This window comes from Miniopterus schreibersii (assembly GCF_964146895.1).
Source record: "Miniopterus schreibersii genome assembly, chromosome: 10".
NCBI lineage: Eukaryota > Metazoa > Chordata > Mammalia > Chiroptera > Miniopteridae > Miniopterus > Miniopterus schreibersii.
In genome coordinates, this window is record NC_138110.1 from 74,517,169 (window position 1) to 74,538,576 (window position 21,408).

Sequence of the window (21,408 nt, forward strand, 5' to 3'; positions counted from 1 at the left end):
ACTTGATCAACCGCTGAGCCACACCTGGCCGGGCACCATTTTTTTATGATTAAAAATAGTAGTAAATATAATGATAGCTAACCTTTGCTGAGTGCCACACACTGAGCAAAGCAATTCTGGCATATTATCTTATATAACTTAATCCTGAGTTAGGGGCAATCATACACCCATTTTAAGGATAAGGGAACTGAGGCTTAGAAAGGACAAACCCCATAGTCTCAGTTTTACCCAGCTACGGTAACCCTCAAGGTGGCAGTTGCCAGAAGTCACTCTTCAGGGTGTGATAGACCCTCCCCTCCTTCAAAACCAAGGTTACAGTTAACCTTCCCAGATGGATGCCCCCCAGATGGCCATGCCCCTCCCCAGTACCCCTCTAACTTCTACGCCTGGTTTGTGCTAGAGGACCTTTTTCCCAACAAAATGTATAGCTGCGACACTGAGTGCAGTGTCCTCTACAAGTCCTCAAAAAGTCTACTGGTTATATCCTTTCTCTTAATACTGCTCAGTGGTTTAGGGGAGTTGAGTACAGTGTCACACAGGTGGGCAATGATCCTGAAATGTACGGGCCGGTGAGCTCATGAGCCCATTTATGAAACTGTTGAGTTTATTTCTTTCTATAAGGGTGCATTCAAGTTTTTTGGAATCATGTTTGGTCTTTTGAAGCACTTACATTTAACCAGTGATCATATTTGAAGAAAAGGTCAACAGTTTAAAGAATGTGTATTTTACTCTATTCTATTGAAAATACATATTCTGTTCTGATGGCTATGGGTTTTACAGTCAGCATCATTCTGTAGCAGTGATTTTTAACTTGTGAGCCGCAAGAATTTTTAGAACATGCAATACCTGACTATTTAGTCAGGGGCACTGACCTCTTTTCCCTTAGATTGTCAAATTTTTAGAAATGACAACACTACAATAGCCATCCAGTGTAAATGAATCAAAATTATACCTATTTTTTTTTTTTGTTAGATCTGCAAACAAAATTTTTTTGGTGTGCCGCAGAATTTTAGTGATTAGTTTATGTGCCATGAGATGAAAAGGTTGAAAGTCGCTGCTCTGTAGTGATGGCCTGGGAGAGAACCAAATATGTGAGCTGTAGATCTGTCAGCTAGGTCCCTGGCTATCAGACTGAAGGCCTGGGAGAGTTTCTTGTGGGGCACCTGCGCTCCCCTGGGATCACTTCCCTTACTCGAGTAACCTCTTGTCTTTGCAGGCATGGGGGACATGGCCGTGTCCAACTCCATCGGGAGCAACGTGTTTGACATCCTCATTGGCCTCGGTCTCCCCTGGGCCCTGCAGACTCTGGCTGTGGATTATGGATCCTACGTAAGTGATTTTTTTGTGTGGCTTCTCTTTATTTATTTATTTATTTATTTTTTAAATACATCTTTATTGATTTCAGAGAGAGGAAGGGGGGAGAGAGATAGAAAGAGAGAGAGAAACATCAATGATGAGTCATTGATCGGCTGCCTCCCGCACGCCCCCGACTGGGGATCCAGCCCACAACCCGGGCATGTGCCCTGACCGGGAATTGAACCTCCATCTCCTAGATCCTAGGTTGATGCTCAACTGCTGAGCCACGCCTGGCCGGGCTTGTGGCTTCTCTTTAAATCCAGGGGCTACATGGACTCTGTTTTTAGTGGCCTTGGCCACTGTGACTTTGTCTCAAGGCAAGGAGTGGTGGAAATATTAATGTTGAGGTTGGAAACAAATTCTCCCCATCAAAGTCCTTCCAAAGCCAGGCCTGTGGGGACACTCAGGACTCGACGGCAGGGTTGGAAAACTTTTTCTGTAAAGCAACAGAGGGTAAATACTTTGGGCTGTGTGGGCCAGACGGTCTCTGTCACATCTACTCAGCTCTGCTGCTATAGCCTGATCAGCCATAGATGACATGGAAGTGAGTGAGTGTGACTGTTTAAGTACAAATTTATTAAAAGAGACTGGAATTTGAAGTTTGTGTAATTTTCACATGTCATGATATATTATGTTTCTTTCATTTCTTTTCAACCATTTGAAAATGTAAAAACCATTCTTAATTTATGGGCTATGCAAGTCCAGGTGGTGAGCCAGATCTGGCCCAGGGGCCTTAATTTGCCAACCCCCTTCTCAAATGCATTTATTTTACATGCAAAATATTTTTATTTGTGAAGGAAGGGGCACAAAATGCAAGATTCCCTCTCTGCTAGGGATCTGGCAACTGTCAGGCCCTCCTGTGGTGGCCTCCGAGCTCTCTGTCAAGGTTAAGCTGATTATGGCTTCAGGTGGATTTGTAGATAGGTGACAGAGGGGGGGGTCCAAGTAGATTTCAACGTTCTTTCCCGACTTGCCAAAATGTCCCTCCTCTGCTACTGGGAGCTCCTGCCCTAGACACTGTCCAAAGACTGAGAAGGCACTGCAGTTAGAGATGTCTTTCTGTATCTGAAAGAAAAACCAATTGTACCTCAGTAGTTGTCACACCTGCCCGGTGCTCAGTGCTCCTCTAAGTGGGCTGCTGGGCGTGACTGTAGTCGGTCTGTATGGTATATTCTAAGTAACTTTATATTCTGCGGAAAACACTGTAGCTCATTTTATCAAATGGTAGTTGTCTTCAAAGTTACTTGACCAATGTCCGTTTCAACGACGGAAGGTGTATCCGGCCGGTTGCAGTTGTTGGGGAGAGGGGATACTCTGCTCTGGTTCTTGTGGTTGGTCTAGGATAAAATAATAAAATTGACAAGACTAGATTAACAGGAGGAAAATCAGTGTAAAATGTGTGCATGGGAGAATCCTAATATGATGCTGAGCATAAAAGGAGGCTCAAAGAAATGATTGAACTAGTCACTTTATCCCTTTTAGACCCCAAAATCAACGAATTTGTGAGATGGGCAGGACAAAGAAAGCTAGTGCTCATTACAAAGGAATCTAAGCAAGGACTGGACTTGGGCAGTAAATTAGTAAAGGCGGATCAGCCTTGGTTTATACAAGCTTTGGACTCTGGGTTCGTTCAACTCTTGTGACAGGTGGTTTCTCAGCCCTCCAGATTTGTTGGAAAAGGGGATGGGTTTTGTGCCGAATGCAAATGACAAAAAGAGTTGGGTGTGTAGAGGGGACTGCAAGTGGAAAGACACTGAGGGGGACGGTGTCTGAGAGCAGAAGGGAGGCCAGAGCTGCGCGAATGCAGAGGTGAGGTGGGCTGGGCGAGGCGGGCAGGGCTCACAGGTGGCCCCCTAGCTGCAGTGCTGTTCCAAGTCCCCTTGTGCAGGTCAGGAGACCAGGGCCGAGAAAGCTTAAATCACACAGCCAGAAAAAGGCAGAGAGAAGACACTGAGATCTGCTTCTCTCCCCAGGCCCCAGAGACCAAAGGGGGAGGGTATTATTACCAAATGGAAATCGTGCCACAGTGGCCACCATGCCCGGCTGGGGGCACAGGAGCTGAGGGTTGTCACTGTGGCAGAACCATCCTGAGTTTGAATCTTTGCTAGAAGAGAGGCTAGGGTGTGTTCATTAAGGCTACAGTGAGCTCTTCAACTTCATGGAGACAAAGAGAGACCTGGAAGAGAAGGGACCTCCTGACCCCCAGGTTCCTGTTCTAAAAAGCCCCCCAGACACTGTGGCAGCTAAAATCCTCACTGCTCTAGGCCATGACATGTGATGTGTCTACAGTGCACCTCTGACTGAAGATTGGAGGAATGTTCTGGATTCTTCCATGAGGACTACCTGTTTATACAGTTCCTGGGTCTCTCCCTGGCTCTCCTCGGGCCCTCTAGGGCCGGTCCCCCATGCCCAGTGGCATTTGGGAGCGTCACTGTGTCACCTTGTGCCAAGTTGCAGAGTTGCCTGGAGAAACAGTTCCAGGTTCCTGGGAAAGCAAACTCAGGGGCTTGTTTGCCACAAGCATTTTTGTCTTTCCTCTTCTGCGCCTCCAAACTTTTCCTGGGAGAGGGGTTCATTTCCAGGACACTTGGGAGAGCCTTCCATTTAGTGGGGCTGCCACCCCTGCTATCCATCCGCATCTCTGACAGCAGAGCTGAGCAGGCTCTTGTGTGGGTTTAGTGGCCTCTCCTGCCCTCATGAGGGACCTGCTGACAATTCTGAAACGATTTTTCCATCTTCACTAGATGGGATTTCCACGTCATAATTACTGGATAATTACCATCCAGACAGCTGTTTTCTGCATTTGAAAGCAAGGAATGAATGCAGTTCTGCAGATTTTGACATTTCTTAGCCCTTGTGGCTTTCTCGGGAGCCAGCTAGCTATTTAAGTGCATGAAATAAAAATATTTCTTAAAGTCAGAGTTTGGAAAATGAGCACTTTTGCCCCATTTTGGCGATGAGCTTCTGTTGGCGATGCTCAACAGAACTCAGAAAGTTGCCAGGCAGGCTCCAGGAAGCCAGAGCAGAATGCAGATTTCTGAGCTCCAGCTCAGAAATGCAAAAGAAATAACAGGGAAAGCCTCTCCAAGTGAGAGCCCACCAGACTCAAGAATCCACAAAAGTAAAACAGAAAAGGAGACCAGAAACGGCCTCACCCTGAGCTTTCTGCCCAGTTCCTTCTGTCTCTGATTAAACATTAATTGAACACCTACTGTGTGCTAAACCGGTAACAGTTATTGGAGCTGCTGCCACGAGCAGGACAGACATCTTTCTGTGCTCATGGAACTACAGCCCCTGCAAGGAGACAGCTGTGCAGACAATCCAGAGCAAAGTGTGATGTGTGTCCTCCCAAGGGCTGGTGCAGGAACCGTGACAGTGTGTGGCATTTTGTGGCAGGGGTTAGGGGACCTGGAATGCTTGCGAGGAAGAGACACTTCTTCTGAGCATCTAAGATTTCCGGAGCCAAGCAGGTGAAGAGAGGGAGGGGATTTTTTCCAAGCAGAAAGAACAGCCAGTTAAAGGACGAAACCATGAGAAGGCTTCATACCCAAGGGCAGCTCCTGTGGCTGGGGCTAAGGTGTGGGCAGTGGGAAGTGGCAGGAACAAAACTAGGGAAAACTCATGTGGTAAAGGACACTGTGAGCCACGATAACGGAAAGACTAAAGGGTATTGGAGAGGGAATGGCGCCTTTCACTGTATGTGTCTTTAAGAAAGAAGATTCTGACTGCTACATGGAGAAGGGGTTGGAGCCAGACAGGACTGACAGGAGCATGACCACCTATGAGGCACTGGCAGGAGAGAGAAAATATAGTGACCTGGACTGGGGTAGTTGTATCAGTTAGCTGTTGCTGCCACAGTGCTGTGTAACAAACCACCCCAAAACTCAGTAGCCTAGTTTCATTACTATATGTTTCTTTTTCATACATCTGTGAGTTGACCAACTGATCCAGATTGGCTCCGAGCTTCAGAAGGGTCTGCTCCACGTGTCTCTTAACCTCTTTGAACCAGTGACTTCCTGAGACACAGGTGACAACCTGGACTTACAGTTGGTGTCTAAAGTGGGGGTTGGGGAGTGGGTGTCAGGTACAGTCTTGTAGGACTGAGCCTTAACCTGTGGGACCTGACACTATCTGCAGGTAAATAGTGTTGGAATTGAGTTAAATGGTAGGACACCCATCTGGTGCTTGGAGATGAGGGGACACACACACACACACATTGGAATTGGGGACGTGAATCTTACCTTGGCTAAATGGTTAACTTCTTTGAGGCTCAGCTATCTCATCTTTACATAGGAAAACAAAACTCACGCTACTTACCTCACAGAGCCGCTACTAGAATTCAGTGCACCTGTCAATGAAAGGTCCAAACCTAAAGAAAAATTTTAAGAATTTATTTGAGCCAAAATTTTGAGGACATGCCAAGAAGCAAGATCTCAGTGGGTTGGGAAAATGCTCAGAGACCGGCGGCTTTGCAGCCCATTGTATACATTTAGAATCAAAGGAGAAAACAGAAGGAAGGCACATGAAATCCATTGGTGGTAGATTAAGGAGGCGGGAGAAAGCAAAGCAGGGAAGTCTGTCTCTAGGGTTGGAGAAAAAGCGAAGTGGAGAAACACATACTTTTACAGTGGTGGGTGCAGATCGCTAACATTCACCCGTTACAGCCCGTAGAGAAGGTGTGCTGGGAACAAGGTGATAATGAAGGGCTCTGTGGTCTCCTGCTCGGTGGCCTTGTGCTCTGGTGCCTGCAGGTGTGCCTTTGAGGGGTCTGGAAAAGAAAGTTACTCTGACATTTCAGAGGTAAGATATCCTAGATGCATAAAAACAGTGGACAGGGCTCACTTAAGGTAAAGACAGGGACGCGACTATAAGCCTGGGACCTGACTACCAGCCATGGCCTGTCCAGTCTGGAGTTTATGATCAGACCATCCTGTGTGGTCACTTTTGGCCACTGAGCTTGTCCAGCCTGCCATGTGGCTCCCCTGAGCTCGTGGGGTCTACTAAGTTCCCCTTTTGTTCACACAACCTGTGCTTGTGAGAGAGCTCTGGGGAGGCAAGGACTTGGCCACCAGCTGCCATTAAAGTGCTTCTTTTCTGTAGGCTTATTCACTGTCTTACCTCATTCAGCTGTTCAAGGAAAGAGATTCCCACCCAGTGATATTCTACAGCGTAAATCAAGGCTAGACACATGCATTTGGAACCTACGCCCACACAAATGTTCAGATTACCCAGATCTGAAAGTGCAAAGTGACACGCAGCATGTGTTCCAAGTTATAAATTAATCAGCAAGAATCCAGGGGCTTCTTATTCTTCCTAAAAGAATTCACTGGTTGGGTAGAGCAGACCTCAAACCATAGGAAGATTTTAAGCTGTAACATAGGAAAGTCAGAATCTTTGAGGCTGGGGGTTTGAGATCCCCAGACTCTGTAGGATTCAGTTTATGAACCACATACACACATGGAACTAGGTATGAATGGGTTTCTGTATGTAGCCTGTGAAAAATATACATACATCGCGGGCTAAATTCCTGTCGACTTTGGAACCAGCCAGCCTTCTGTTCCTCCACCACGCCTGCCAAGAGGGAATTGGAGAATGAAATGCATATTTTCAAAGGCAAGAAATGAAAACAATGTTAAATGCTGTGGTCCAACAATCCAGTTACGCCTTGCATGCTCTCCAGTGGGCATTGCCATGGAGATTTTCTGCATTTGTGCTCCATGGGCTTTGCATTTGGGAGGCTGGAAGCAGGGAAATAATTGCTTAGATCAATATACCATGCATGATTGGAACTCAGAGTCTTTTCCAAAGGTAGTCCAGAGATGTTGTCTGGCTTCCCACACCCAAGAAACTAGTATTTGAGGGGGTTGAGTCAGATTTGTTGCCATCGGGGAAAGTTATTGAGTGATGGAAATGTTTTATATTCTCACTGAGATGTGGACTACGTGGGTACATGTATTTGTCAGAACTTATCCAATAGTACACTTGATGGGTGAAAATCTCTGCATTTTACTGTATGCAAATTATTCCTCAATTTTTAAAAAATGGGGGTTTCCCTCTCACTTTGTTGCTTGAAAAAAATCAGCTTAAAGCCACTACTCACCATGGGCAGTCTCCCCACCCAGCTCTCCACTCCTGCCCCTTGCCACCCTGCCTCACTGCCTCCAAGGCGGGCACACACACGAGCATGCCCAGCATCACCCGCAGATGCTCACTGAAGCCTGTGTGCGGGGCCAGGGGGGAAGTTAGGCGTGTGGCATGAGGAAAATCTTAGGACCCAGGCATCTGCCCTGTGCATGGGGACTAGCTGGGAGGTAAAAAGGTGACCCAGGCAAAGGATGTGACCAAGATCACCTTCAGATGGGTGATAAGGCCAAAAAGGGCCCAACTTTAAAAAGGTGGAAGGACTTTGGGAGAGATGGGCTGGGTAGAGGTGGGAAGGAGGTGTGTGTGTCCCATCTGACTAGACAGAGGGCCCCAGCAGGGAGACGGGCGTGTGCTGAGTGAGAAAGGCGAACTGCAGTCTGGAGAGGCTCCGGGTGCCCCCTAGGATTCGAGGGTAAGAGAGACAGCCTCGGAGGTCGCAGCAGAGTCCCTGGCTGTCCTTACTCTTTTCGTCAATAGTTCTCCCGTTGGTAAAAAGGGGCCATTGTAGGTCTCTTTTCATTTTGTTTGTGAGTTAGAAAGTCAATACTTGCTGATAGCCCAAAGCTGGAAGCAGCCCAGATGTCCATCAACTGGAGAATTTTAAAAAACGGTAAATTTATGTTGTATGACAAGAAATGAGCTATTGCTGTCATGAAAAACGTGAAGGGCTCTTGAAGAGAATCCTTGCATGAACGAGTGCACACTGTAGGGTTCCATTCATATGAAGTTTCTAGGGCAGAATAAACCGGCCTGTGGCAGAGATGCTTAGAGCAGTGATTGCCCCTGGGTGACACAGCGGGTGCAAGAGACCTTTCAGGGGGCGGGGGAAGTGCTGTAAGTCACGGCTGCAGTCTGGGTGACATAGGTGTGTGCATTTCTTATAACACATTGAATGGTGAAATTATGATTTGTGAAGTTCACCATATGGAAATTGCGTCTGAAAGTAAAAGACCCATGACCTATAGTTGAACCCTGTTTAACCCTTAACAGATGCCGGTTGAAGTGTGTAGGAGTGAAATGTACCCGTGTAGTTCATTAAAAAATGAGATGCAGTTCATTAAAAAATGAGATGGTATCTTTGAATTTTATTGAATGATCGAAAATTTTCATAATAAAATGTTGAGTAAAAATAAGCTATTCACACTCATAAAACAGTGGGGACAGGGGACAGGGAATGTTGGGCAAGGATCGCATTGCTTCTGGAGTATCATCGGGAGTGGCATCCAGGGCCTCTCTGCCAGCCTCTCTCTGACCCGTCCACACTGCCCACAGAAATGATGGCCCGTTTGTAAACCACGTTCAAAATGCCACTTCGAGAGCAGTCGTAATCCATTTATCAATGACGTACTAAGCACATGGTCTGTGTTCGGCCCTGTGCCAGATAGAGGGTAAAGTCAGACATGGTCCCCACCCTTCTCGTGTCTGTCATCTACACAAAGGAGCAGCCAGGGGTCCCAGGGAAGTGGGCCCACGCAGTTCCCGACTGGGTGCAGAACAGCGGCCCACGCTCACCGAGAATCTACACCAGATTCGGCCCAAGCCCAACCCGATTGACTTAGTTAATCCTCCAACCTCCCCATGAGGCGGGAACTGTGTTACCCCCATTTTACACATTAGAAAACTGAGGCTTGGGAAAGTCCAGTCCTCACCTGTCCATGATGATACAGCAAATGAGTGGCTGAGCAGGGATCCAGGAACCAGGAGCTGGGGCTGGAGCCCACACCCTGAACCAGGGTTGGCAGACGTTTTCCAGAAAGGGACAGAGGAAATATTTTCAGCCCTGTGGGCCATGGGCCATACAGTCTCTGTCCAACTCCTCCAGTCTGCCATTATAGCCTGAAAGCAGCTGTAGCAGTATATAAATGAATGAGCTGAGTACCAATAAAAGTTTGTTCATAAAAACCAGCGATGGGCCAGATTTGGCCCGTGGGTCATAGTTTGCCAGCTCCTGCCCCAAACCATTGATTGCTTCCAGTGGCTGGGAAGCTTTCGAGTTGGACCAGAGGCAGCTGAAGGAGCCCTAATTCCTGACTGTGGCCTCCACGTGGAATTGCGGGAGTCAGACAGCAAGGAATCAATACAGGCCTCGAGAGCTCAGGTCTCTATTTAGAGTGACAAACAGTACACCCCTGGGCACATGTAGCAGCCCAGAACCGAAGGAAGCTGCCACGAAAAGGTGGAAAATACTTAGAAACCGCACAGAAGTTGGTTGTGTTTAGTCTCTAGAGCCACGTTTCTAGTTTTAGCAGCACTGTTCTTTATGTGAGACTCCATGTGAGTGTAGAAAAAATCAAGATCAGGAGCTGTGCTTGAACGTGGTCCATTTCGAAAAAGCTTCGCCAGAGAATTTTCCTGCTTGCAGTGTTGCTCTCACTGGCTCTTGGTTTCTTAAGGGAAGAAAATCATTTTACTCAACTCCTGTTGCTGACAAGGATTCCATCCTGGAGCCCAGGGGACGGGATGGGTTGGGAATGCATCGGCCCCATTCTTAGAAGAATTCTCGCAGCGTTAAAATTAAGAGCTCAAAAGGGTTTCTGAGTGTGTGTTCATTTTCAGAGTTGACCCAAGGGCCATGTGACTGAGGACAGTGCTAGTGGGCTGTTCCTCACTCCACGTGGGGCCACCGTCTTGCTCTGAGGAGCCCACCCCCACCTTTGGCACAGGCCAGGGCACGTGTGGGATTGTCAGCCGGTGTGGACAGAATGCTTTGGGGCAGAGAATCCCTTCCAGCACCAGCATCTGTGATGTGCTCCTGGTTCTTAGCCTCTTTATTCCAACACAGCTGATGAGAGGAGGAAACTCTATCCGCAGCCAGGCTGAGGGGCTGCAGGAAGTTCGGCTACCAGCTGGGCTGGGGTGGCTGATTTCCTACTCCCCACACTGAATTCACTGGGTCAGCCCACTGGTCTAGTGCCACGGAGATAAGATTTGAGTCCTTTGTTCTTAGGAAGGCATTTGGTGGGTGGGGACGAGCACATGCTTAGCTCACAGATTGCAGGCAGGGAGAGAGTCCATCCATGCCCTCTGCGAACATTGCTTAGGGAGATGTTATGCTCCCGGGTCTGCACAGAACGGGTGGGCTGTTTAGGGCACACGGTGTCCATCACCAGAAAATGAACCAAGCAAACCCACTTATGGAGACACCCCCTGTTCCCATACCTACACCCCTGGGCGAACTGGCGGAAGGGTGGGACAAGGTACCTTGCTTGAACTTTGTCCGAAAGACCCCCAAACCGCTCCTTGTAATAATCATCACCTTGTTCTCTAATCCAAATGATCAACCTGCCTCGTTTTTCTTTCTGTGAACACAGATAGCCTTTGACTCCCAGCAGGACAGTATACACTGGGGGGGGGGGGGGGGCGCTGTGGTCCCCAAACCTGGATACACATAAGACTTCTCAAGAGAACTGGTGAAAACTGACTATCCAAGTCCCATCCCCAGAAGCAAATTTAACCTTAGTACTTTCCTTAAGTCATTGGTTCTTAAGCCCCCAGAAGGTTTGTTAAAATGCAGATCGATGGGCCCCAACCCTGTAGTTTCTGATACAGGAGGTCAGCTGGGGCCTGAGACCCTGATTTCTAACCAGCCCCCAGGGGCTGCTGCTGCTGGCCCCGGGAGCACCCTGAGCACGGCTGCTCTAAGGCACGCCTCCAGCTTCAGGGCAGCCGGCCTCCTGGCCTAGGGCAAAGCAGAAAGGGCATCCTCTCCACGCCACGGAAGGAACGCTGTGTGATCTTTGTCGGCCAGGTTGGCCCTTTACCAGCTCTGCCCAACACTGCAGCCACTAATCCCATGTGGCTCTTTAAGTGGAAATTTAAATTTATTAAAGGTAAATTAAAAAGTTTTGTACTTCTGTTGCATGAGCCCCCTTTCAAGAGCTCAACAGCCACAGGTTCCTGACGGCTGCTCCCTGGGACAGCACAGATGTAGGACATTTCCGTCTTTGCAGGGAATTCTATTGGACAGCATGGCTCCTTAAGAATTCCAAAAATTGTTTCTTTCAGGCTCTTCAAAGTTTGGCTGTGAGCCCTATTGCATTGCTGTGAAAAAATAAACCGAACAAAACCCTTTAATATACATCAGGATCGGAATGTTGACTTCCCTCTTTGCTTGCTCGTGATAGCACCCCTCACCCACCTCTTCATATCAAGTTAGTGTGGAGGTCACAGATGGTTTAATGCAAAAGAGATAAAAACTTTAGTAATACTTTTGAAAACATTGCTCCCATCACCCTTGTTGTGAAACTTAGGAAACTCCCTGGAGGTGAGGTCCACGGGGAGGCCTCGTGGGCAACAAGAATCAGGCAACACACACGGAGGCTTCAAGTGGCCTTGGGGCAGTCCAGCAGCCACCACCCCTGGAGGGAAGCGTGGGACTGGCTGAGCGTGGACCAGGCCCGGACGTGCTCTGGGTGTTTTAGAAACGTGCGCATTCCCACCATAAGCTGCAGTGGCTGCAGAGGCCGCCTCGTGTTTCCCCTCCCGAAGGAGAAAATTGGACTCACTCAGAGGTGCTTGAGTGCCGCACACTGAGCACAGGTCTCTTTGGAAAACTAATTCTGTTTCATCTTTTTATTACAGATTCGGCTGAACAGCAGGGGACTAATCTACTCCGTGGGCCTGCTCCTGGCCTCCGTCTTTGTCACAGTAGGTTTGCAGCTCTCTCCTCACTTTTGAGCTCCGGTGTTTTCTCTCCCCCACCCCCATTCCCTGGGGTTCTTTGGCCACAGAGTTTGTTTGGACACCAGATGGGCTGGGCCTCCTGGTGGATCAGGACAATCGGCCTCCAGATGTTCCATCTCCTTAGTAACTGTTTCTTCTAGAAGTGGATCCTAGCAACCCGCTAGAAACCCCCCTCTCTCTCTCTTATTGAAAGGAGGCAGCCTCCTCTCGGAAGCATGGCCCTGTCTCATGTCAAACACAAATCATTTTATCAAAAACAAAGGGGAGATCTCACTTGTTCTGCAAAATTAGTCACAGAATGGTAGATTTCAATTACTTGTTCCAGGTTACTAAACATCTTCATAAATCCATGGATTTGCCCAATAATCTGCAACTAAGAATATATTTTATTCACAGTTCACTTTTATGCCGTTCTACGATCTTGGCCATTACATCCCTTTGTATAATTTAATATCCCAACTCAACTGACACTAGAGTGAAAACAAATTGGCACCAACATATAGACTGACCCACATGAAGTATCCACTAATATACAAGCGTGCTGTTGAATTTTCACATTAAACATTGAGAGACAATATTTTTTCCTGCAATTTGCAAAGAAATATGGACTGAATTATACCTAGCATGTTGACACACATATGCTAGAGAAGGGGAATTCAGTAGGGCGGGCAGGAAGCAGGAGAGGTAATGTACGGGGTCAAGATGGGAGTCAAATGTCAAGGTTTTACCAGTGCAAATACTTCCTTACACAAAAGTGAGAATCAATATGATTTATTCTTTTGTGGTTTAGAGGTTCTTCAGGCCTATGACTTAGGGTCATGATACTTGTAATAGCCATGCCCTGTGCTTCATATTCTGCATATATTTTCCCATTGAGAGCTCACCACAGCCCCGTGAGGTGGTCACTAGTATCAGCTCCACCGTACAGTGAAATAGAGAAGCCGACACCCGGTGGTGGAGGAACACGCCGCCTGCCTGAGCGAATGCTCTGAGCGCAGGGCTTCTCGTTCTGTGCCATGGTTGTACAGTCTATAGGAGACCTGGCTACCCACCAGCTGGGCTTCGGAATGGGCTGGGGAAAGACTGGGAGAAGTAGGGTTGGGGAGCAAGAGCAGCTTCAAGCATCTTAAGTTTGCGGTGCCTGTTTGACCTCCAACGGGGTAGGTCAAGGAAGCCCCTGGCGAGATGAGTCTGAGTTCAGGAGAAATGTCCAAGCTGAAGACACCAGAGAGTAGATGGTATTTAAAGCCATGCAGTTGGGTGAGGTCACCAAGGGAGCGGGCATAGACAGAAAAGAGAGGGGCCGAAGATCTAAACCAGGCCGATGAGAATAAAACCCCGAAAGAAACAGAGAAAGAGTGCTGAGAGGGGGGAGAGGAAAACCAGAGGAGTGTGGCAACCGCAGGCCGCGTGGAGAAGGTGCCGCGAGGGGGAGCGATCTGTTGTCGAGGAAGAGGATGGAGTCCCGAGTGCTGGCCACTGGGGTTCGAGTGCAGGCCATCGGGGCTCTGGACAGGGCCACGTGCAGAAGGCTGAGAAGGATGGGTTAACAGGGAAAAGTTGGAGGCAGCTGGCATTTACAAGCTTTTCGAGTTATCTTGCTGTGGGGAAAGGAGAGAAATGAAAATCCAGAAACGTGTAGATGAGCGAGAGCGGCATTTTTGTATGCCAATTAGAATAATCCAGGGCGGGTGGGGCATGGAGAGGAAGGGGGGCACCTGCCCTGGCTGGAGTCTCTCTGTGGTTAGAGTGTCGGCCTGTGCACCCGCGGGTGGCGGGTTCGGGTGGCGGGTTCGGTTGCCGGTCAGGGGCACGCAGGTTGGACCTCCAGCCCTGGTCTGGGTTGCAGGTTGGACCTCCAGCCCTGGTCTGGGTGCGTGCAGGAGGCAACCAATTGATGTGCCTCTTTCACATCGATGTTTCTCTCTCTTTTGTTTCTTTCTCTCCCTCCCCCCTACCTTCCACTCACTCTAAAAATCAATGGAAAATATCCTCGCGTGAGGATTAACAGAAAGAAACAAAGAGAGAGAGGGAGGGAGGGAGGGAGGGAGGGAGGGAGGGAGGGAGGGAGGGAGGGAGGGAGGAAGGAAGGAAGGAAAAGAAAAGCAATTGCTGGAACCACGCCCTTAAGCAGTATGAGGAGTGGGCTGTGGACAGGGCCATGGACAGGACTGTGGACGGTGGGTCCTCATTAACAGGAGAGAAGTGGACAGGTGGATGTGGGGGGAGCTCTGTGAAATGGGAACGAGGCTTTGAGCTGAGAGAGTAGAGAAGGGAGTGTTGGGGGTTTGAAGAGAGAGGAGAGGCCTGAAATAGCCACCTAAGAACGGGAGAGATGGTGGGCTAGGAAATGTGGGATGATTGCCCCAGGTGCTAATGGACCACTTCAGGTCTGTGGTCTTAAATTTAAAGTGAGACCCATCGGCCTGGCCTGCATTTTCCTCCAGCCTGGGGCCGCTGCGAGGAAGCAGCGTGGAGGAGATGGAAGCTTGGCTTGAAGCGAAGGGCTGTGGCTCGGCTGGCAAGGACCACAAAGCTACAGAGAGGCCAAGGAATGGAGGTGGATGCCAGGAGTGACCGCAGCGATTGCTGGAGGAGCTTAGCGGGGCAAGGGGGGAAAGGTGTGCACGGCAGGTGAAGCGCAGTGGGATGGTGATGGTTTCAGTGAATTCTGGGTCGTGGGGTCCGCAGAGTTGTAGGAATTGGGGTACCAGAATGGAGCAAGCAGGAAAGACAGAAAGTTACCGGCAGAAAGTGGGGTGTTTGACAAGCTCTAGGTTGCCGGCCTGTCCAACAGAACTTTCCACAGTGCTGGGGATGTCCTGTGTGTGCTCTGGACAGTAGCCACTGGCCTGTGGACATGAAACACTTGAAATGTGACTAGTGCAGCTGAGGAACTCAGTTTCTGATCTTCTCTGAGTTACATTTAAATGTGGGTGGCCACGTGTGGCTAGCAGGTATAGCACAGGTCAGGGGTGTGGTGTAGGAGTGAGGGGCTGAAATGGGTGGAGAACTGGTACTGGGAAGATCGTCTAGGTGGAGAGTTAAGTCACTCAAAGGACAACAGGAGTGCTGGTGGCAGGAGCGGCAGGGAGCGGGGACTTGGGGCTCTGGGGAATGCCAGGAGCACCCAGGGGTGGCTGCAACTGGGAAGGTAGAGTGTGACCGTCAGGAGACTTTAGATTCCAAGCCTGGTGCTTTTTGGAAGGAAAGAAGGAAAAGGGTATAAAAGCTTCAGTGAGGAGCAAGGGGGACACCTTCCTGGCCTCCAGGCACAGGGACTTGGCGAGATGCAGCCACCACCTGGGGGACGGTGTCCTCAGGGAGAGCTGGGGCCTGCTTGGGACAAGAGGGCGGAGTGTCAGAGCAGGTGACGCCAGCACAGAGCGGTGCAGGGCTGGCATCCAGGGGACGAGTGGGGGCTGCTGTGACTATATTTATTATCCCCCCCCCATGACTCTTTAAAGTGATGTTCCCGCAGCCGGCAGGTCCTGTCTTCTCTTCTCGATTGTGATGCTCTTACGTCCACGCTCCGCCAGATGGACTTTGGGGGCCCGGAGAGCGTGGGCGCCCTGCCCGGCGCCCCCCGGCTGCTGCCTCCTGCCCCCTCTGTGTGTTGCAGGTGTTTGGCGTCCACCTGAACAAGTGGCAGCTGGACAGGAAGCTCGGGTGTGGCTGCTTGTTCCTGTACGGCGTGTTCCTGTGCTTCTCCATCATGACGGAGTTCAACGTGTTCACCTTCGTGAACTTGCCCATGTGCGGGGAACACTGATCCACCGGGCGCCCGCCGAGGCTCAGTTCCTTCTCTTCTGTGCAATACAAGGCCCGGCCGCACCCCGAGTCACAGGGGCCCCCGGGGCCGGGCTTCCGTCTCTCCCTTGCTGTCCACAGGCCTCTGCTCCTGCCTCAGTGGCCCAGGCTCTCCCGCCCCCCCCCTCCGCTCCTCCCCCTCGAGTCCTACCCGCCGCCCAGCCCTTCTCGCCCACCCCTTCCTGCCTCCTCCGCGTGAAGACTTTTCAATATCCACGTGAATTTTCAGGCTCCATTTTGAACAGCGACTGAGATTCTAGAAAAACTGGCTGCTAACTGGCCCAAGCCAGGCAAAACTTATTACAATCCCGCCTCCTCTTTTAAGTTATTGGATGGAAGACTAACCTAATTTATGACCTGAGACTGTCAAAGAGATGGCGAGGAGGAGAGGGTACATTGATTATAGGGACTGCTTGGGATTTTGTTGTGTTTTCAGGTGATTCCTAGGTTACTGGGCTTGGGGGGGTGATTTCGCTTTGCGGGGTTCTCCCTTCTACTCCCTTCTTGCAGAGGTCGAGAGCTTCTCTTATATCTTTTTCCGCTGGGCTCTGGATTAATGGATGATCCACAGGTTGTCCCCGCCGCGTCTTGGGATCAGACCCCAAGCATGTTGGAGCATGCATGGATCTAGTGATTATTAGAGGAACAGCTGAGCCGGGCCACCAGAAACAGACGCATGGCATTTCATACCCAAGGGTGCCCCCACAGTCCTATAGGTGTTACCTAGGGGGGTCACGAGGTTTTTCCAAGGAAGAAGAGAGCTTCCCACATGTTCATTATCACCTTCACTTTGTCACTAGGTTCTTTCTAGTCTCTCAAGCAATAGTTCTAGCCTGCCTGAGGCCTTTGTCGAGGGTCCCTGGTTAAACATCCATCCGCGAGGTGCCAGGCAGTCAGCAGCAGAAGCTTCCCAACCCGTGAGTCCTTGAGATGTGCTCTCGTTGCTTGACCTTTGGGGTGACAGGGAGTGACCCAGAGGCCACCACTGCTTTTTGTGCAGGAATTACAGACACTGGTTTCTTGGAAAATGGAGAGAAGCGCACTTTGCACAGACATCGTCAATAAAGTCCCAATTTGCCACTTGGTACTGAGTACACTGGACCCTGAAAGCTGGCTCTTGGGCCAGCGTCCTTCCTCCAGGACACCACGGCCAAGCTGCCCCAGCTCCACCCGTCCCTTCCTGGAGGGATGGCAAGGGAAGGAGAAATCAGAACTGACATCTTTGAAACCACAGAATGTGTTAAATGCAGACAAGCTCAAGGGCATAAGTTATTGTGAAGATTGTTGCCAATCACTGCTCAACAGCCCTGCTAGATTTTGTATGACGCTGAATTATTATGCAGACTAATTCCACCAGTTGAGACCCACCCATGCTTGTTACACTTGTATTTATTGAAACTGTGGATTCTTGCCCGTGCTCCCCCTATATTTACTTTAAGCACTGATCACTTATAATTCATTCGGTATGGTTTTCCCTGTCCCTTGTACACATTCTGGTATGAATTGTAAAAATAACCTGCTACAAATTGGTTGAATGTCTCTGTCGAGGGTGAGAAACGAGGCAAACATTAGCCAATGGGGCACCTGCCTGTTGGAGGACCGGGAGAGGAAATCACCAATTTGGGCTCTCAGAGCTAAGACACACTTACTGATTCTGTCGCACATTTTGCACTGGTTTATGGCGATTGTTTTCTTGGACGGATAGTGTAAAATAAACTTCTCTGTTCTGTATCCTTCCTTGAGCAGTGCACAGTGCTTTCTCCTCGAATTCCAGAGCGTTGCCTGTTTGACTTTGAGGAGTGTGCGTGCCAGGGGAAAAGATCGCAGTCACCGTGGGGTGGGGTATTTGCCCTTCTGTTTCTGGGTGGGGTCACGTGGAAAGCTGGTAAATGTCTGGTGGATTACAAGTAGGAAGTGGGAAATCATGGGTCCCCTCTAAACCTTGAACAGCCTTTGGCCTGTTGTCCCGTCGAATACACGTGACATTACGTTAGGAATCTTTCTTTCAGCTGGACATGAGAGGAAGAGCATGCCAGTACTGATGACCTTCATCAGTGCTCAAGGTCACCATCCTCTTTGATTTTACTAGTTTTCAATTGTGGAAACCCAGTTCTTGTCCTGCATGACTCCTAAGAAAGAATTACCCAGATCTGAAAGTGGACCAAGATGAGTGAACAAGTCAGGTGGAAAGTCAACATTAATTTATTTTCAGGAACTAGAAGAAAAATATCTACTAATTCACAGCACCAACTTCTATTTAACTGTAATTAAAGATGTATTCCCAGGTGATGGAAAAATACTAGGTACTTAGCTTTGTTTTGAGTGTTTAAATCTAACAATGCTTTACTACCTTATTTGTGCATTTTATAAATATACTGTGGACATTGGACAGGAAATTTTCATTATGCTGATTGGTGCTTACAAAGCATAAGATCCTTTTATATGAAATATTTTGTTATACTAGTCTTAATTGGTTTTACTTAATTGGTTTTACCTAATCAAAGACATTTGATCTGAAGTTTGATTTTTAAAAAACATATTTGCTGTGAAATCTTTAGAAACCATAATTTTATGCTATATTTTTCGGAGACAAAATTCTGGAATGAGGTAGTTTCCATGTTTCAGACACAGTGTTTGCTGACCAAGGCACTGCGGAAGTTTCCTTTCTGAACTGAGTATTTAACCTGTTTCTGCTCAGATCTCAGCCATGTGTGGATTGTGTCTTGAGTTGCTGAATGAGAATGTGGTTCTAAAGGAGCTGGCCGTCCAGGGATGCAAAACTGCTGATGTTGCTGTTTACACTGTTTCCACTGTGCTGGGATTCATTTGGGAGGGCTTGAGATGGGCTTGAGGGAAGAACTTCTTGACAATATCCCAAACCTGGAAGTATCTCCGGAGAAACCCTCTCAGCAATTTTCTGGGATGTGCTGGTTTCGGTAAATTCCCCAGCCTGCCTCATGTGCAAGGGGGATATCTCTGTGGCTCTAAACCAGGGGAGGCACACACTGGAGCTCGCACCTCCTGAGCACCTCCTAGTTGATCCCACAAGGAGGTACCTCCAGAACATTTCCTTTTTCTGGGGATTGTGTTCTTAACTTGACCCAGGCCCGCAGAGGGTCACTGTCCACACACATGCCCTTTAGGTGGCCTTGGGTACACTGAGAGGCCATGACAGGACATCCTCTTCCCCTTCCCCTTCCCCTTCCCCTTCCCCTTCCCCTTCCCCTTCCCCTTCCCCTTCCCAAAGGAAGTGCTGACCTACCCTTTTAGGGAGAGTACACTTTTATAGATACATGTTTTGTATTTATCTACAAAAAGACCTGAAGACTGCTTATTACCTTTTCCTGGGCCTGTTGCTTCAGAACTTGTTTGCAGTCCTAAATTTACTGGGGATCTGAGACTCTATCCCAAGCAGCACATTTGAACACATTTTAAGCACCCAGGCTTCAAAGAAAAGCCTAAATGCTAAAAAAAAGGGAGGGGGGAGTGATAATATGGTAAAGTCCAGACAGTTTTCAACTGTGGCATATAAAATGGGCATCTCATCCAACTTGCAATACATGTAATTCAGTATATCCTTAGAACTTTACCTGATTGTTCATGAAAATATTCAGATTGTTGGGACTGGGACTAAGAAGTAGGAAATTCGTGATGATGATGTTGCTCTTTCCAAGATTTATTTTCACTCTTTCAAAATAGGATGGTTATCACATCACTAGGTAATTATCCAAGTATTTTGACCCATTTCTAGCAATTATTTTGAAGTAGATGGGATATTTCCATGTTGGATTTTGAGTAGTCTCATACTGGTTAGTGAGTCTCATTTATTTTGATATTTTCTACAATAGCTGCTCAACACACACACACACACACACACACACACACACACACACACACACAATCTATCTGACACCAAAACTCTGTATGAAAACAGTTCAATGGATCTTTGCAGTTTTTCCAAATGTCCCGCTGTCTACTATGATACATCTGCAGGAATAGGGTGGCTTTAGCCAACTTTTCTTTGATAAATAAAAGTCCACGTGTCCATTGCATCATCATTCAGAGATGTGGGCGTCTGCAGTCTGCAGAGAGGCCAAGAAAGTTAGGAACCAAGGCCAGGGATGAGCAGAGATTAGCAACGTGCACAGGATAAATTATGCCAGCCCGGAATTGATTTCACACTGCACGTTATGCTTAGTTTTAAAACACAGGGTGGAGTAATGAAACCCCACCAAAATCTCTCAGATTGCTTACTGTTGCACCCAGGACACTTACTTTCTTAATAAACTATACCCAGCAGTCCCATTAACTTAAGAAGTTTTTACTGAACCTCAATTTAGCAAACACCATAGTGACTAGTCATAGTTAACACTCATTTTGTTTTTGGTCTTCGTCTTTGCAACAGGTAGGAGAGGAAGGAAGATTTAAGACTACAGTTTTGTTTCGGAAAGGAATTATGCCTTGAGCCTGGGTTGAATGGCTACACAGAAGGTTTCACAGTTTATACATATGAATTCTGCAACAAGACAGCCTTTTAGGGTCAGCGGTAAGCTTCCCCTTGCACCCCATCAGGAAAATCAATGCCATGTATCACGGTTTCTTCTGAGTTACAGGTTGTGACTCAGTGCTCTGGAAAGTAAGGAGGTCCCGTCTCAGATGCTGCGCCACCCTCCATAATTCTGATCTGGATCACCTGGTTATCTGTTTCAGGCTGCCCAGATGTCTCTGCCGTGGTTCAGAACCATGGCTCATGGAAGCATACTCAGATCATTTGGGATATTTCTTCGTGCAGATCCAAAAAGGAATGCTGAGTGTCCCGTAGGTCTTTGCTACTCGGGTGTGTGGGTGGGTCTCTAACTGGCAGCTTTGACTAGGGAGACTTCGAATTCCTATAAAACAGCCTCATCAGGCAGAACTTTCTTCAGTGTTGGAAACGTCCTACATCTGTGCTGTGCCATAGGGCAGCCGTCAGCAACGTGTGGCTGTTGAGCACTTGAAAGGTGGCTCAAGCAGCTGGGAAGAAAAAAAATTAATCTTGTTGAACTTTGATTAATTTAAATTTCCATTTGAAGAGCCACATGGGATTAGTGGCTGCAGTGTTGGGCAGAGCTGGTAGGGAACAGTAAAGTGCCAACCTGGCCGACAAAGATCACACAGCGTTCCTTCCGTGGCGTGGAGAGGACGCCCTTTCTGCTTTGCCCTAGGCCAGGAGGCCGGCTGCCCTGAAGCTGGAGGCGTGCCTTAGAGCAGCCGTGCTCAGGGTGCTCCCGGGGCCAGCAGCAGCAGCCCCTGGGGGCTGGTTAGAAATCAGGGTCTCAGGCCCCAGCCCATGTTCAAGTTTGGGAGGCTCTGCAAGTAGAGAGCTATCTGCTCTGTTCTCCAGGACACCCTGTTCACTCTATATCGTCATTGGTG

At 48.5% G+C, this 21,408-nt stretch overlaps 1 protein-coding gene across 1 annotated transcript in view; it reads left to right on the forward strand.

Moving 5' to 3' along the window:
- SLC24A3 (solute carrier family 24 member 3) overlaps window positions 1-17,733 on the forward strand; it is a gene marked incomplete at its 5' end in the record, with an annotated part of 322,397 nt that extends 304,664 nt beyond the window's left edge. Inside the window, 3 exons of the mRNA XM_081149048.1 lie at window positions 1,217-1,329; window positions 12,082-12,147; window positions 15,806-17,733. Coding sequence (XP_081005174.1) covers window positions 1,217-1,329; window positions 12,082-12,147; window positions 15,806-15,955 — 329 coding nt within the window. The 3' untranslated portion in view covers window positions 15,956-17,733. The remainder of the gene's footprint in view (window positions 1-1,216; window positions 1,330-12,081; window positions 12,148-15,805) is intronic.
- Between the last annotated feature and the right edge of the window lie 3,675 nt (window positions 17,734-21,408).